General features: G+C 40.5%; 1 protein-coding gene across 3 annotated transcripts in view; it reads right to left on the reverse strand.

Annotated features, from left to right (window-relative positions):
* Nucleotides 1-13,849, reverse strand: part of DIXDC1 (DIX domain containing 1) — a 75,592-nt gene that overhangs the window by 6,836 nt on the left and 54,907 nt on the right. For all 3 annotated transcript variants that reach the window (XM_065946175.1, XM_065946174.1, XM_065946176.1), the window contains 6 exons: nucleotides 13,390-13,482; nucleotides 13,235-13,306; nucleotides 12,461-12,550; nucleotides 11,946-12,107; nucleotides 11,363-11,429; nucleotides 152-257 (listed from right to left, as the gene is read on the reverse strand). In XM_065946175.1, the coding sequence (XP_065802247.1) occupies nucleotides 152-257; nucleotides 11,363-11,429; nucleotides 11,946-12,107; nucleotides 12,461-12,550; nucleotides 13,235-13,306; nucleotides 13,390-13,482 (590 nt within the window). The remainder of the gene's footprint in view (nucleotides 1-151; nucleotides 258-11,362; nucleotides 11,430-11,945; nucleotides 12,108-12,460; nucleotides 12,551-13,234; nucleotides 13,307-13,389; nucleotides 13,483-13,849) is intronic.

A 13,849-nucleotide genomic window follows, 5' to 3' on the forward strand; every position in this document is an offset into this window, starting at 1 on the left:
TGCTGAAGGTTAGTGGTGAAGCTGGAACTTCAATCTCTATTTCCTGTGCCCTTCTCACTACACTGCTACACCTTGCAACTGGTTAGGTGGGCAGTAACTAATGATTCTGCCTTCCTGTCCTTTTTAAAGGAGAAATGATTCAGAATCTCACCTCTTTGGTATATTGACCATGAAGGGTGTAAGTGACCGGTCAGTGAAATAGAGCACTTTTGTGCAGGCGCTGCTGACAGCTGGAGAACTCTGTGAGTGAGGCAACTCTGCAATCAGAGAGATACCTTGTGGTCAGAACATTCAGTTTGCTTCCAATAACCCATCATTTCCAGTTATTCAAAATGTCCCAGGAGAATGAAGCTGCCTGAGGTCACAGCACAGTTTTGAAACCCTTGCCAAACACCTTGTCCATAGGGTGTGACTCACAGGAAGTCACCGCTGGGGCCACTAAGATAGGAGGTGCTTCGGACATGGATGCTATCACAAGGACCATCCCTTCTCACCTGTTCCAGGTGATTTTAGCAGGGGGACAGCAACTGTTCTGACAGGCACTGCTGCCAAGAGTCAAAAGAGGTCAGAGAAGCCAGGCAAGATTTCAGGTAGGGGACGCCCCTGGTAGCACAGTGGGTGAGAACCCATCTGCCAATGCAGGGGATACAGGTTCGATCCCTAGTCTGGGAAGATTCCACATGCCATGGAGCAACTAAGCCTGTGCGCCATAACTGCTTAGTTGCCCCGAGGCATGTGGAACCTTCCAGGGCCAGAGATCGAACCGGTGTCTTCTGGATTGGCAGGTGGATTCTCAACCACAGGACTACCAGCGTGGCCTCAGTCCCCACAGTGTTTAACTCGGATTTCTTGATCCATACGTTCTCTCTCTTCTTTGCATAGGTACTGATGGGAAAACTTAATCAATGAATTACTTGTGATTATGAATTTAAGAGAATAAGAGAAGAGACCAGTTAAAAAGTTTTATCATCAGGACCAAAAACAAACTTTTATTAAAACATCTCCTGCAATTCCAGATACACAGGTTTTCTTAACTTAGTCTAGGCCATTGATCCCAATCAAACTGGCAGCAACCAGAGAATAGTTCTAGGAAAAGCTTTTATTTTTTAAAATATGTGTTTATTTGGCTGCACTGAGTCTTAGTTGTGGTAAGCTTAGTTGCCCTGAGGAATATGGAATCGTAGCTCTCCAACCAGGGATGGAACCCCCGTTCCCTGCACTGGAAGGCAGATTCTTCACCATTGAACCACCAGGGTTTTTTGTTTGGGGTTTTTAAGGCTTTTTTTTTTTTTGGCTGCACCTCACATTTTGTGGGAATCTTAATTCCCTAACTAGGGATCAAAACCAGACCCTTGGTGTTGAAATTGTGGAGTCTTAACCACTGGAAATTAACCACCAGGGAATTCCTAGGAAGAGGTTTAAAATAAGGAAGTAGGAGAGATGAATAACACAGAGAAGAAAAACAAGGGAACATTCTCTCTTTGCACAGTAATCAGCCCGTTTTCAGAATTTTTTTCAAAGAATGCCATTTATTGAAACCTACATGCCACGATGCTCCTTTGACTCCAGCACCAAGGGCCTGGCACACAGCAGTTTTTTTGATAAAATAAAACATTCACTCTTATCATTAAATTTTATGGTTGATCTTTTCATTCATTTATTGAGCTCAACAAACATTTATTGAGCACTTACCATGTACTAGATTTTGAGAATATAAAATTAGTTATATGTGACCTCTGATCTCAAGTCCAATATAGGTGACAGGTATGATAACAAATAATTGTTGTTTAGTTGCTAAGTCGTGTCCAACTCTGCAGCCCCACGGACTATAGCCCCCAGGCTCCTCTGTCCATAAGACTTCCCAGGCAAGAATACTGGAGTGGGTTGCCATTTCCTTCTCCAAGGGATCTTTCAGATCCAGGGATTGAACGTGCATCTCCTGCTTGGCAGGTGGGTTCTTTACCACTGAGCCGCCTGGGAATCAGCTAACAAATACTTAATACACTAAAATCAGATTTGTACAAAGTGCAGAGGAAGACCAAAGATGGAGTAGTTAATTCTACCTGGAAGAGGTCAGAAAGTTCCCTTAGTTAAACTGTTTAAACAATTTTAGAATTGGTAAACAAAGCACCTAAAAAAATCGTAATATGCAGAATTTGGAAAAGGCATTCCAAGAATGAAGGATACTTATAAAGGCATGAAAAAGGATCACGTATCTATAAAACTGAAAGTCAGCTAGTAAAGCTTGAGCATAATACTTTGGGATATAATGGAAAATGAGGATAATAAGGTAGACACGGCCCAAATCACAAAGGAATCTGCCAGGCTAAGACATTTAGATATTAGACTTAAGCTCTAGGGAGATATTAAAAGGAACTGATATGATCAGACTGGCATTTTAGAAAGGTCAATCTAGCAGCAAAATAAAGGGTTGGATGGGAGAAATTCTGGAAATGGTGATCCCATTAACAGGCAATTAAAATAATCTGAAAGATGAGGAAGGGTAAGATATAGCCCTGGAGCTAGAGAAGGAATGAATTTGAGAGACCATTAGTACTTTGGATATAGCTGAATGTCAAGGATAAAAGAGAAAGTGAAAAATAACCAAAATTTATGATCTAGGAAATAGATTCATGGTAGTTACCTAAGACAGGGGAACAGAAGTGTCATCCATTTAAAATGTTTACTGGGTGCCTATTATATATCAAGTACTAAAAATGCAAAAATAGTGAAAAGTGAAAGTATTCATCACTCAGTCATGTCTGACTCTTTGCGGCCCCATGGACTGTAGCCCACCAGGCTCTTCTGTCCATGGGATTCTCCAGGCAAGAATATACTGCAGACAGGCCTTTAAGGAGAGATTAAAGTTAAATGAGGTTATGAGTGGACCAGTTCTGATCCCAAAGAACTGGTACCCCCATACAAAGGCGAAGAAACACCAGAGCTCGCTCTCTACCATATGAAGATGCAGCAGGAAGGTGACTGCAAGCCGGGAAGAACACCCTCCCTCAGCAGAACCTGACCACACTGGCATCCTCATCTTGGGACGTACAGCCTCCAGAACTGTGAGAAAATAAACTCCTGTCAAGCCACTCAAGTCTATGGTGGTGTGTTATGGCAGTTTATGTTGTGTTGTGTTATGGCACTCTGGGTGAGGTGGAAGGTAAGAGTACGTCAGCTGTCACACAGAAGTCTGGTAGATAAAGACAGGTGTGGTAAACAGGTCACTGATGACATTGCTGAGAGGACTTTTGGGTGACTAGTGAAGAAGGCTGAGTTGGACTGCACAGACTTTTTGAGTAAAGAAGAACAAGCGTAATGAGAGAGAAACAGTCTTACTCCACATTAAATCATATTGATAAAATGATCACTGTTGTTTCAGGATGACATTACTATAGACGTTACATACGAAAACCACAGAGGGAGTTCTCTGCTGGCCTAGTGGTTAGGATTCCGTGCTTTCACCGCGAAGGCCCAGGTGTGATCCCTGGTCGGGGAACCATCTTGCATGCTGCGCAGCGCAGCCAATATATACATAAATAAATAAAAATAATTTTTAAAAATCTTGAAAATCTCAGAGAACAAATGACCCGGAAACATAGCATTGTGTATATGTATGTGTAAATAACATACATGATTTTAAAAGGCATCACAAATCAATTTTATACTAACATGTATGGTTCATCTGGAGTCAATTTTTTATATGTGGTATGAAGTGTGGGCCAATGATCTTTTTTTTGATATGGGTCTTTAATTGTTCCAGGACGATTTGTTGAAAAGCCTACCCTTTTGCCATTGAATAGATTTTGCACCGTTATTAATAATAAACTGGCCAAATTCAGTAAGTCTGTTTCTGAACCTTCTATTCTGTTCCAATGATCTATGTGTCTATCTACTCACTTATAATGCACTGTGTTGATTACTCTAACTTCATAGTTAGTTTTGAAATCAGGTAGTATGGCCCGCCAACTCCTCTGTTTATTTTTTTTCAACTTTTTTTATTCTATTTTTTATTCTAATCTCATCTGTGTAAATTTTACTATCAGCTTGTTTATATCTACAAAAAGTCTGACAGGACTTTAAAAAATATTCATGTGGCTGCTCTGGGTCTCAGCTGTGGCACCTGAGATCTCTGATCTTTGCTCAGTTCAGTTCAGTCACTTGGTTGTGTCCAACTCTTTGCAACACCATGGACTGCAGTACACCAGGCTTCGTGTCCATCACCAACTCCCAGAGCTCACTCAAACTCATGTCCATCGTGTTAGTGATGCCATCCAACCATCTCATCCTCTGGCATCCCCTTCTCCTCTTCCTCCTTTTGCAGCATGCAAATTCTTAGTTGCATCACGTGGGATCTACCCTGACCAAGATCAAAACTCAGGCCCCCTGCACAGAGTCTTCACTACTGGACCACCAGGGAAGTCCCGTTAGGATTTTTTTAATTTTTTTATTTTAATTGGATGATAACCCTGTTAGGATGTTTATTGGAATAACATGAAGCTACAGATCACTTGAGGAGAATGAACCATCTTCATAAGGTTGAGCTATATTTATCCCATCAAACAAGGCTGTTTCCCAGTTGATACTGATAAACAAAAATTTTGTAAGTGGTAATGTCATAAAAACCAGATTATTTTTTAAAATGTACCATCTCCCTTGTTTCCATTTGTTCCATATATTTCTTGTTCCTTTTCTCTTTTCTCCTCTTTTTCTTCCCACCTTTGGAATGTGTGTATATATGTATATGCATATCTGTATATGCATTTGGGGCTTCTCTTGTGGCTCAGATGGTAAAGAATCTGCTTGCAACGCAGGAGACGTGGCTTCGATCCCTGAATTAAGAAGATTCCTTGCAGAAGGGAATGGCTACCCACTTTGGTATTCTTGCCTGGAGAATTCCACAGACAGAGGAGCCTGGCAGACTACAGTCTATGGCGGCGCAAAGAGTTGGACACGACTGAGCGACTAAGCACTCATGCAGATATCTATGTCTTCAAAACCCAGTATGCTTAGGTTCTCAATTTGGATACATCACTTCAACATGTAAATGATATTTTAAACAGTGAGATATTTTACTTTTTTTGGTACTGGATTATTTTTACCATTTCTTATCTCTTCTGTTAATTTTTTATTTATTCTTTAAAAATGTAGTGGTTGCTCTTAGATTTATATATATATATCTTCAGTCAGTCAGCTTTCAAATGATAGTATACCGCTTCACATGTAAGAACTACAGAAGTTACAACAGTAGAGTCCTAATTCCTCTATCCTGATCTTTGTATTACTGTCTTACATTTCACTTTCAAATATGAAATAAACCAGCAACACATCAATACTATTTTTGCATTAAACAGCCTATTATCTTTCAGAGTAATTAAAAATAAGGGGTAAAAAGTCTTTTATACTTTCCTTCATTCTAACCACTTCTTTTTGTATATCCCAGTTTTTCCCATCTCATATTCCTCCTGTCTGAAGAAATTCCTTCAACATTTCCTGCACTGAAAGTCTGTTTGTAATGAATTCTCTTGGCTTTTGTGTGTAAAAATATATACTCTCTGGCTACAGAATTCTAGGGTTTTTTTTCCTTTCAGCACTTTAAAGATGTTACCCCCTTATCTTTTGACCTGCAGGTTCTGATGAAAATTCTGTAATTCGCATCTTTGTTCTTCTGTTTGTAATATTTGCCCCCATCTCTGGTTACCTTCAAGATTTTCTCTTTTGATTTTCAGTAATTTGACTCCTTTACTGTCGTTGTTATTCATACTTCTTGGAATTCTCAGAACTTCTTGGATCTGTGGTGTGATGTCTTTATATATTTTTGGAAAATAACTGGCCTTTATATCTTTAAATGCTTCTTCTGCCCTGTTCTGTCTCTTTTTGTTCAGAGATTCTAGTTACATGTATCTTCATCCATATGGATATTATCCCATCGCTACTGGGTTGTTTATCCTCTCTCCTACTCTTTTTCTTTTCGTACTGTAGTTTGGGTAATTCCTATTGACCTATCTTCAAGTTCACTTATTCTTTCCTTAGCTGTGTTTGTTGAGTCTTCTGATGAACCTGCTGAAGACACGCTTCATCTTTGTAATATTTTATTTCTAGCATTCCATTTGACTCCTTTTCATAATTTCCATCTCTCTGCTAAAATTCCTCACCTGTACATGCATTATATAAACATTTTTACTTCAGCCATTAACATAGTTTCTAAAAACTCCTTTTCTGATGGTTTCAATATCTTAGTCACGTCTGAGTCAACTCTTGAGTAGACCCTTATTGACTCCTGACAGTGGCGTGCATTTTTCTTGTTTCTGTGGATGCCTCATGATTCTTTCATTGACTGTCAGACTTCCTGCCTAAGACTGTAGACTAACGTAAAAAATATTTATGTCTAGAAATGGGGGGAAAAAAAAAAAAAAGAAATGGGCACCCTGCTTGTTCTTCCCGGCCAATGGTGGGAACAGCGGAATCAGTCACACCAGGAGTTGAGCTGAGACTGGGGCTTTTGTTAAGGCTACTTTCAGTACACCATCACCTTCACGTTTCTCTAGGGTAATGTTGAGGAGCTGCATTCTGCAGGGTTCTCCCTTAATGTTCCTGCTCTACCCTCAACTTTATTTTATCATTATGAGTTTGGTCACACCACGCCACTTGTGAGATCTCAGTTCCCTGACCAGGGATTGAACCTTCGCCCCACCCCTCCCCCCGCATTGGAAGCACAGAGTCTTAAACTTTTGTTCTTCAAGGGACCAAGGTCTTAAAAGATGGGGCTTCATGCTTTTCTGGCAGTGGCAGCCCGGTCCCTCCTTTGAGCCCCCACCCCCAAAACAGGATTTCTCTACACTCTGTTCCCACAACCAGTCTTTGCCATAAGCACCCAAATGGAGGTCAACGGAAGCGTCAGCAAGTAGATGCAAACTCTTGGCGTTTGTGGCCCCCAGGGTTCCTACTCTCTACCCAGCCTTTCACAATTCATTAAAATCTTAGCTGAATTCCTATCTGTTTGTACAGTGGCCCCATCTTCCTCCTGCACTCTGCCATAAGTGACCCAGTGCTGGTATCCTATCTGTGCTGGGAGGCACCTGTTTACCTTTCAGGCCGGTTGGCTGCCCTCTGATTTCATCTCTCTGAAGGATTTAAGACAGTTATAGTATTTTAGACTCAACCTTTTCTCTCTGTTAGCATGGCTCCTTCCAGGCTTATTAAAATTCACTTTAAAAAAACTGAGGTATAATTCATGTAACACAAAACTCACCATTTTAACCACTTAAAAAGTGTACAATTCAGTGGCACTTAATACATTCATAGTGACGTGTAACCATCACCACTATCTAGTTCCAGAATATTTACATTATCTGAAAAAGAAACCTCATACTCATTAAACTCCCTTCCTAATCCTGATGTCTGTCTAATCTACTTTCTGTCTCAATGAATTTGAGACATGTCTCTTGACATTTTATAGAAAAGGATCTTTCCAATTTCTGCCCTTTTCTGTGGCATCTTTCACTTAACATTTTCAAGGTTCATTTATGTGGGAGCAGGTATCAGTAATTCATTCCTCTTTGTGGCTGGATAACATTCCATTATATGCATATATGCAGAAATTGTTTGTCCTTTCATCAGCTGATGGACATTTGGCTATTTCCACCTTTTAGCTATTGTGAATAATTCCACTATGAATATATGTGTACAAGGGTTTTTTTTTGAACATTTGCTTTTAACTCTTTTGGGTATATACCTAGGAATGGAATTGCTAGGTCATATAAATTCTATGTTTAACTTTTTGAAGAGCCACCAAACTGTTTTCTACCATTTTATATCCCTACCAGTAATGTACAAAAGTTTCCACTTCTCTACATCCTCACCAACATTTTTACTTATTTTTTCAGAATCAGCAGTAGGCATGAAGTGGTATCTCACTGTGATTTTGGTTTGCCTTTTCCTAATAACTAACAACTTTCAGCATATTTGCATGTGCTTATTGGCCATTTGGGGCTCCCCAGTGGCTCAGCAGTAAAGAATCTACCTGCAATGCAAGAGACACAGGAGACATAGGTTCGATCCCTGGGTCAGGAAGATCCCCTGGAGGAGAGCATGGCTACCCACTCCAGTGTTCTTGCCTGGAGAATCCCATGGACAGAGGAGCCTGGCGGGCTACAGTCCATGGGGTCGCAGAGTCAGACACAACTGAAGAGATTGAGAACACATAGACACATTGGCCATTTATTTATCTTCTTTGGGGAAATGTCTATTCAAGTCCTTTGCCCATTTGTTATTAGTATTAGATTTTTTTGGTCTTCTGTTCCTGTTACAAACGTTCTTTATATAATTTTTATCCTAGGCCCTTAATAGATACATGATTTTCAAATATTTTCTCTTATTCTGGTTGTCTTGTCACTTTCTTGATAATGTTCTTTGATCCAAATAGTTTCTAATTTTTATGAGGTCCATTTTCCTATTTTTTCTTTTACTGCTCATGCTTTTAATGTCTAAGAATTCAAGGTCATGAATATGTTCCCCTGTGTTTTCTTCTAAGAGTTTTAGTTTTAATGCTTACATTTAGGTCAATGATGCATTTTAAATTAATTTTGTACATAATGTGAAGTACAGGTTGAACACTGTTCTTCTGCATATGGATATACAGTTGTTCCGACACCGTTTGTTGGAGATACTATTTGCTTGTCAAATTATCATAGATGTGTGGGTTTTATCTGAAATCTCAATTTATTCCACTAATCTAATGTGCATGCCTGCTAAGTTGCTTCAGTCATGTCCCTATGGACTGTAGCCCACCAGGCTACTCTGTCCATGGGATTCTCCAGGCAAGAATACTGGAGTGGGTTGACATGCTCTCCTCCAGGGGATCTTCCCGACCCAGGGATCGAACACGGTCTCCTGCAGTTCCTGCACTGCAGGCGGATTCTTTACCACTGAGCCACCAGGGAAGCCCTCACTAATCTACTGTTATTACTTTAAAAATAATTATTGTTGTTTTCCCTTAAGAGTAAATCGCAAGACAGGAAGTAGGCTCAAAGAGATTACTCTTTCAGGAGATTTGGCTGTCATGAAAAGGAGAAAGAAAGGGCACAGGCTTGCATCTCTTATATGCCACACTATACCAGATTATCCACATAGAATATGTCACTTAAGGTTCCCAATCCTTCAAGATTGTCTCCATTTCAAAAACATGAAAACTAAAATGCAAGGACAGTTATTAACATTCTTGCCCACGCTATACTCTGCTGAAAGCTACAACTGCATCCCAGATCTGTTTGATTCTATACTCTATGTTTCCCTCCTCTATTGTTTTGTTTCCAGTTTTGGACATGAGTTTGAAGTGCCTTCTGATCTGCAGAGAAGATATCCAGTTGGCATTCAAAAATATAGCCCTGAAGCTCAGAAATGCTTGCAGTTAGAGATGAAAATTTAAAAATAATTGGCATACCAGAGTGGTTGAAGCCATGGGAGTAGAAAGGATCACCGACAAAGAATATCAGAAGGCCTAGGTCTAGACCTCCAGTGGAATCCCAGGGCACATTCAAGGGTTAGGCAGAGAAGGAGAAGAGAAGGAGGCTGTACCGAGTTCTCGAGACTACAGTCTAGTGAGGCCAAGTACCAAGTCCATCTTGTTCATCTCAATATCTCTAGTGTCTAACAAGAAATCTACATAATGAATGCTCAGTAAATATTTGTTGAATGAATATAACTTGTTGGTACTACAGTTAAAGGACAGGAATGCTTTCAGAAGGAGACTATTCAAAGGTAGTAAATGCTTTTGAAAAGTCAATGGAAGATAAGGTATGAAACATGACCTCTTTGATTAAGCAACAAGACAGTCAACATGGACAGAAGAAAAACACCAAGTGGAGAAACTGAGCAAAAGACCAATCAGTGGATTGGGAAGTGAATGGGAGGTGACCGTGAAGAAAGAGCACTCGTAGATTCTTTCAAGAAGTCTGATGTAGGGGAATAAGATAAATAACTCAGTAGCTAGAGGGTTATCAAATTGCACGAATGTTTGTATTTTTAGATGAGAGACATTTCAGCTTGTTTGTCAATATAGATATTGGATTAACACTCCATTTTATAAGAAACTGTGAATTTATTTTCAGTCTTTGAAATAAGTAATTCACATACAGAAAATAATTATTCCAGGGAGGGAAAATTTCAGGGGTTAGACTTATGAAAAAGAATTTCTAAATATTTAGACCAATGTACACTGGCAGTTTAAACTAACCTAAAGAAAGTACTAAAGAGGACAAGGATAAAATAAAAAGCCTATCAAGAAAACACAAATGACTGCTTCAAAACAATGCTAGAAAAAAAAAAAGACAAACTAATTTGGGTAATAATAGTCTATTTCAGTCTCAGTGTAAATATCTCATTCAAGAGGAAAAAATATCTGGAGGTTTGAGAACGCTATCTTATCTACTCTACAAAAAATAGTTTGCCTTTCACATTTGGGCAAATACTTTCTTTAAGTGTTTTACTTTAGACTTATTAATGTGGTTTTAAAAACTATCTTTAACATATAAAACTGGTTGTGGTCAGCCTTTTACTATTTGGTTTTTATAAATTATTATTTAGATACTTTTAGATCAGGCCTGGGTAAACTATAAAAGATAAGAAAACATGAATGCTATTAAACCAAAAGGTAAGATATGAAGTAAAATAGAAATTACCAGGAAGGGTAGATTTCCCAACAAGTTAGAATTAACAAGGAAAAAAAATATAATAGAGTAGGTTAAAACAAACCGAATGACCTATGCACTCAAAGTTTCAGAAATCACCAAAGAAATGAAACTTTTTGCCTCTAAGAAGAACTGGAAATTTTCTCTGCTATTTGAAACTTTCAAGTGATCTATATATGTGTTTGTTGTTTTATATTTTGCTTTGTTTGGTGTAACTGTTTGGAGTTTGTTTATTTCCAAAGATATTTTGTTTAAGATATTTTAGCCTCTCTGAATCAGCAGCATCCTGCATGTGGTTAAATGGTACTCGGGGTAATGGTGGTGGTGATAATGATGGTATGGTCTTCATAGTCCCAGAAGCAACTTGATTCTAGTATTGCTATAGAATAATGCATTATAAAGGTGAAGTACTGGGACTTGCCTGGTAATGCAGTGGTTAAGGATCCACCCTGCAATGCAGGCAATGCAGGTTCAGTCCCTGGTTTGGGAACTAAGATCCCACATGCCTTGCCAAAACTAAGACACGATGCAGCCAAATAAATAGAATAAATGAGTGTGAAGAATGTAGATAGAAGATAGAAAAAATTCTATCTCCAAAATATTAGAAGCATATAAATACTAAATTTCTGATCTAATACGCTAGGAGTCCTTACTGAGCAATACAGAGTACTTACTTGAATTAGGGGGCCAGGACTCCCGGTATTCACTACCTGCTTGAGTTCTGGGTGACTTGCCCCGAACCTGGGGAGTCACAGAAAAATCACAAGAGTTATGATCAATGGGAGAATTTAACCAAGAAATTTAAATCATAAAAGTATACTTAAAATATATATTTTTCTACCATGTGTTTTTCCACAGAATATAAAATTGGATGTGTTTATCCTAGCAATAACAATGTACGTGTATAAAAAGCATTCTAGTTTTCAATGCATTGTCTCGTATATTTCCTCAACCAATGCCAAGCTCATTCAGGGGGAAGAGGACGCACAATAAGCAGTAAAGGGAGACCTGTGGGCCAAGAACCACAATCCCTTAGACAGCTACCCAGCTGCTGAGAGTTATCTCCCTCCTTGAGAGTGAACTCCCTCCTTGACTGCATACCAGGATGAACAGTCACTCCCCGAGAGGAAAACCAAAGAGAAAAGCAACTGTAACCTTCAGCAGGGCCTTCTATCTTAGCACTGCCTTCATCGACATTCAATTGACAAGGGCAAGCTTCTTCGGGGGATGAGAGAAACATCACAGAAAGAGGCTCACCCTTCTTTCTTGCTTCCTCTGGGTCTCCATGGCATGCAGGCGCTCCATGAGGCTGGCGATGCCCTGCTCCAAGCTGTCGATGGTGTGGTGCTGAGGGTCGTGGCCACTGAAGCTGTTGCGCAGGCTGCGGAGGGCGTCTCGCACAAGCTGCAGGTCGCTGCTCTGTGGGCGGAACCCCGGGGTCGTGGGCATGGCCGCGTGCAGCGCCACCTTATTGCCCACATCACAACGGCCGGGCTTAAGGGGATATGGGGGAGGGGTTTCCAACAGACCTCCTATTTTTGCGGGAGGAGGAGGAAATCGAAGGAAAACATTTTCCTCCATAGTCGCAAGCCCATTGATGGCTCACTAATTCTTAACTTTGGATAGTACGTGCCTCACGGCTTTAACACCGAACAGATGCAAGAATTGGGGAACGGGGATATAAAAGGCCAACTCCACCTAGGTGATAACTAGGGTACCCTTTTGGTTTTGGCTGGAAGTGGCAAGTCTGTACTCAAATCCTAAAGACATACCCCTCTGTGAACAACTGAAGCAGCTCCTTTTCCTGCCGCTGGAAGGAGAAAACCATTGCTTTGAGAACTGTGATTGTTGTAGTTGGTCACCTAGAGCAGCAAGAAGAAATGATGCTTGTACAAGGGAAAATTCCAAAGCAATTCCTGTCTTATTTGTCTTCTTTACACTAATCACTTCCTAACACACTGCAAAGATTTTTTTCCCTTGAGTTCACTGCTGTATCTCCAATACCTGACACTTGGAAGGCACTGTTGAATGCAGAGTGAACAAAGTGAAAACCTCACTTTGGAGGCCCTAGCCAGCCTCTGCCTGGCCCCAGGAAGACCTGAGAAGGCTGCTCCAGCATCTCTTGCCTTTGCTTCAGTAATAAAAAGAAAAAAAACAACAGTGACTATGACTTTTTGAACCTAACTCTGTGCCAGGCGGATCTACCAGGACTATGTTGTTATTTAGATGGACTATCTTATGTATTCTTCATAATGGCAGAGAAGGTCACTGTTATTTCCATCTTCCAGATGAGCCTTATTTCTAAGGTTCAGAAGCTAAGCAACTTAAGGTCACACAGTGGAAAAGTGTAAAAAATGTTTGTTTTTTTTTTAAAGTGGTAAAGCTGGGATTTGAAACCAGATTTTCTTATCCCAGAACCTGCACTTTTATCCTCCCCAGCAAACACAAACCAACTCATGGTGATGGCTCAGCCCTGATTAATAACCGAATCTCCCTCTTTGCCCCTGCAAACGCGGGACAGAGCCCCCGAGCAGCCGGCAGGTTACCTCATCGGCCTCTCTTTTCACACAGTGAGCCCAAAGGACATCTTTGTGTTCCAGCTCTCGCTCCACGTCCACCTGCAAAGCGCACACACTCAATCAGACGGGGATTTCTTCAGGTCAGAGGGGCAGGAAAGTCAGTGGTGGAACATGGTCCCTACCTGCTGGTAACTGGCCTCAGACAGTTTCCGAAGTGCTTCTTCCAACTTGGCCTGGTTCTGCAGCAGGAGGCGATCTTTCTGCCCCAGCTCCTTCTGCAACAGAGACACACCTTTCAGACGAGTGGCAAAGCCAAGGACATCCAACAGTTCACCTTTCGTGATGCCATTTCCATCTAAGGAAAGTAGAGCCCCACACAGTCAAAGGCTTTAGCATGGTCAATGAAGGCAGAAGTGTATGTTTTTCTGGAATTCTCTTGCTTTTTCTATGATCCAACAGACACTGGCAATTTGATCTCTGAATCCTCTGCCTTTTCAAAACCTAGCTTGTACATTTAGAAGTTCTCGGTTCATGTACCACTGAAGCCTATCTTGAGGGACTGTGAGCATTAAATTGCTAGCATGAATGAACACATTTGTACGGTAGTTCAAACATTCTTTGGCATTGCCCTTCTTTGGGATT

This window comes from Muntiacus reevesi, chromosome 9, assembly GCF_963930625.1.
Source record: "Muntiacus reevesi chromosome 9, mMunRee1.1, whole genome shotgun sequence".
Taxonomy (NCBI): Eukaryota; Metazoa; Chordata; class Mammalia; order Artiodactyla; family Cervidae; genus Muntiacus; species Muntiacus reevesi.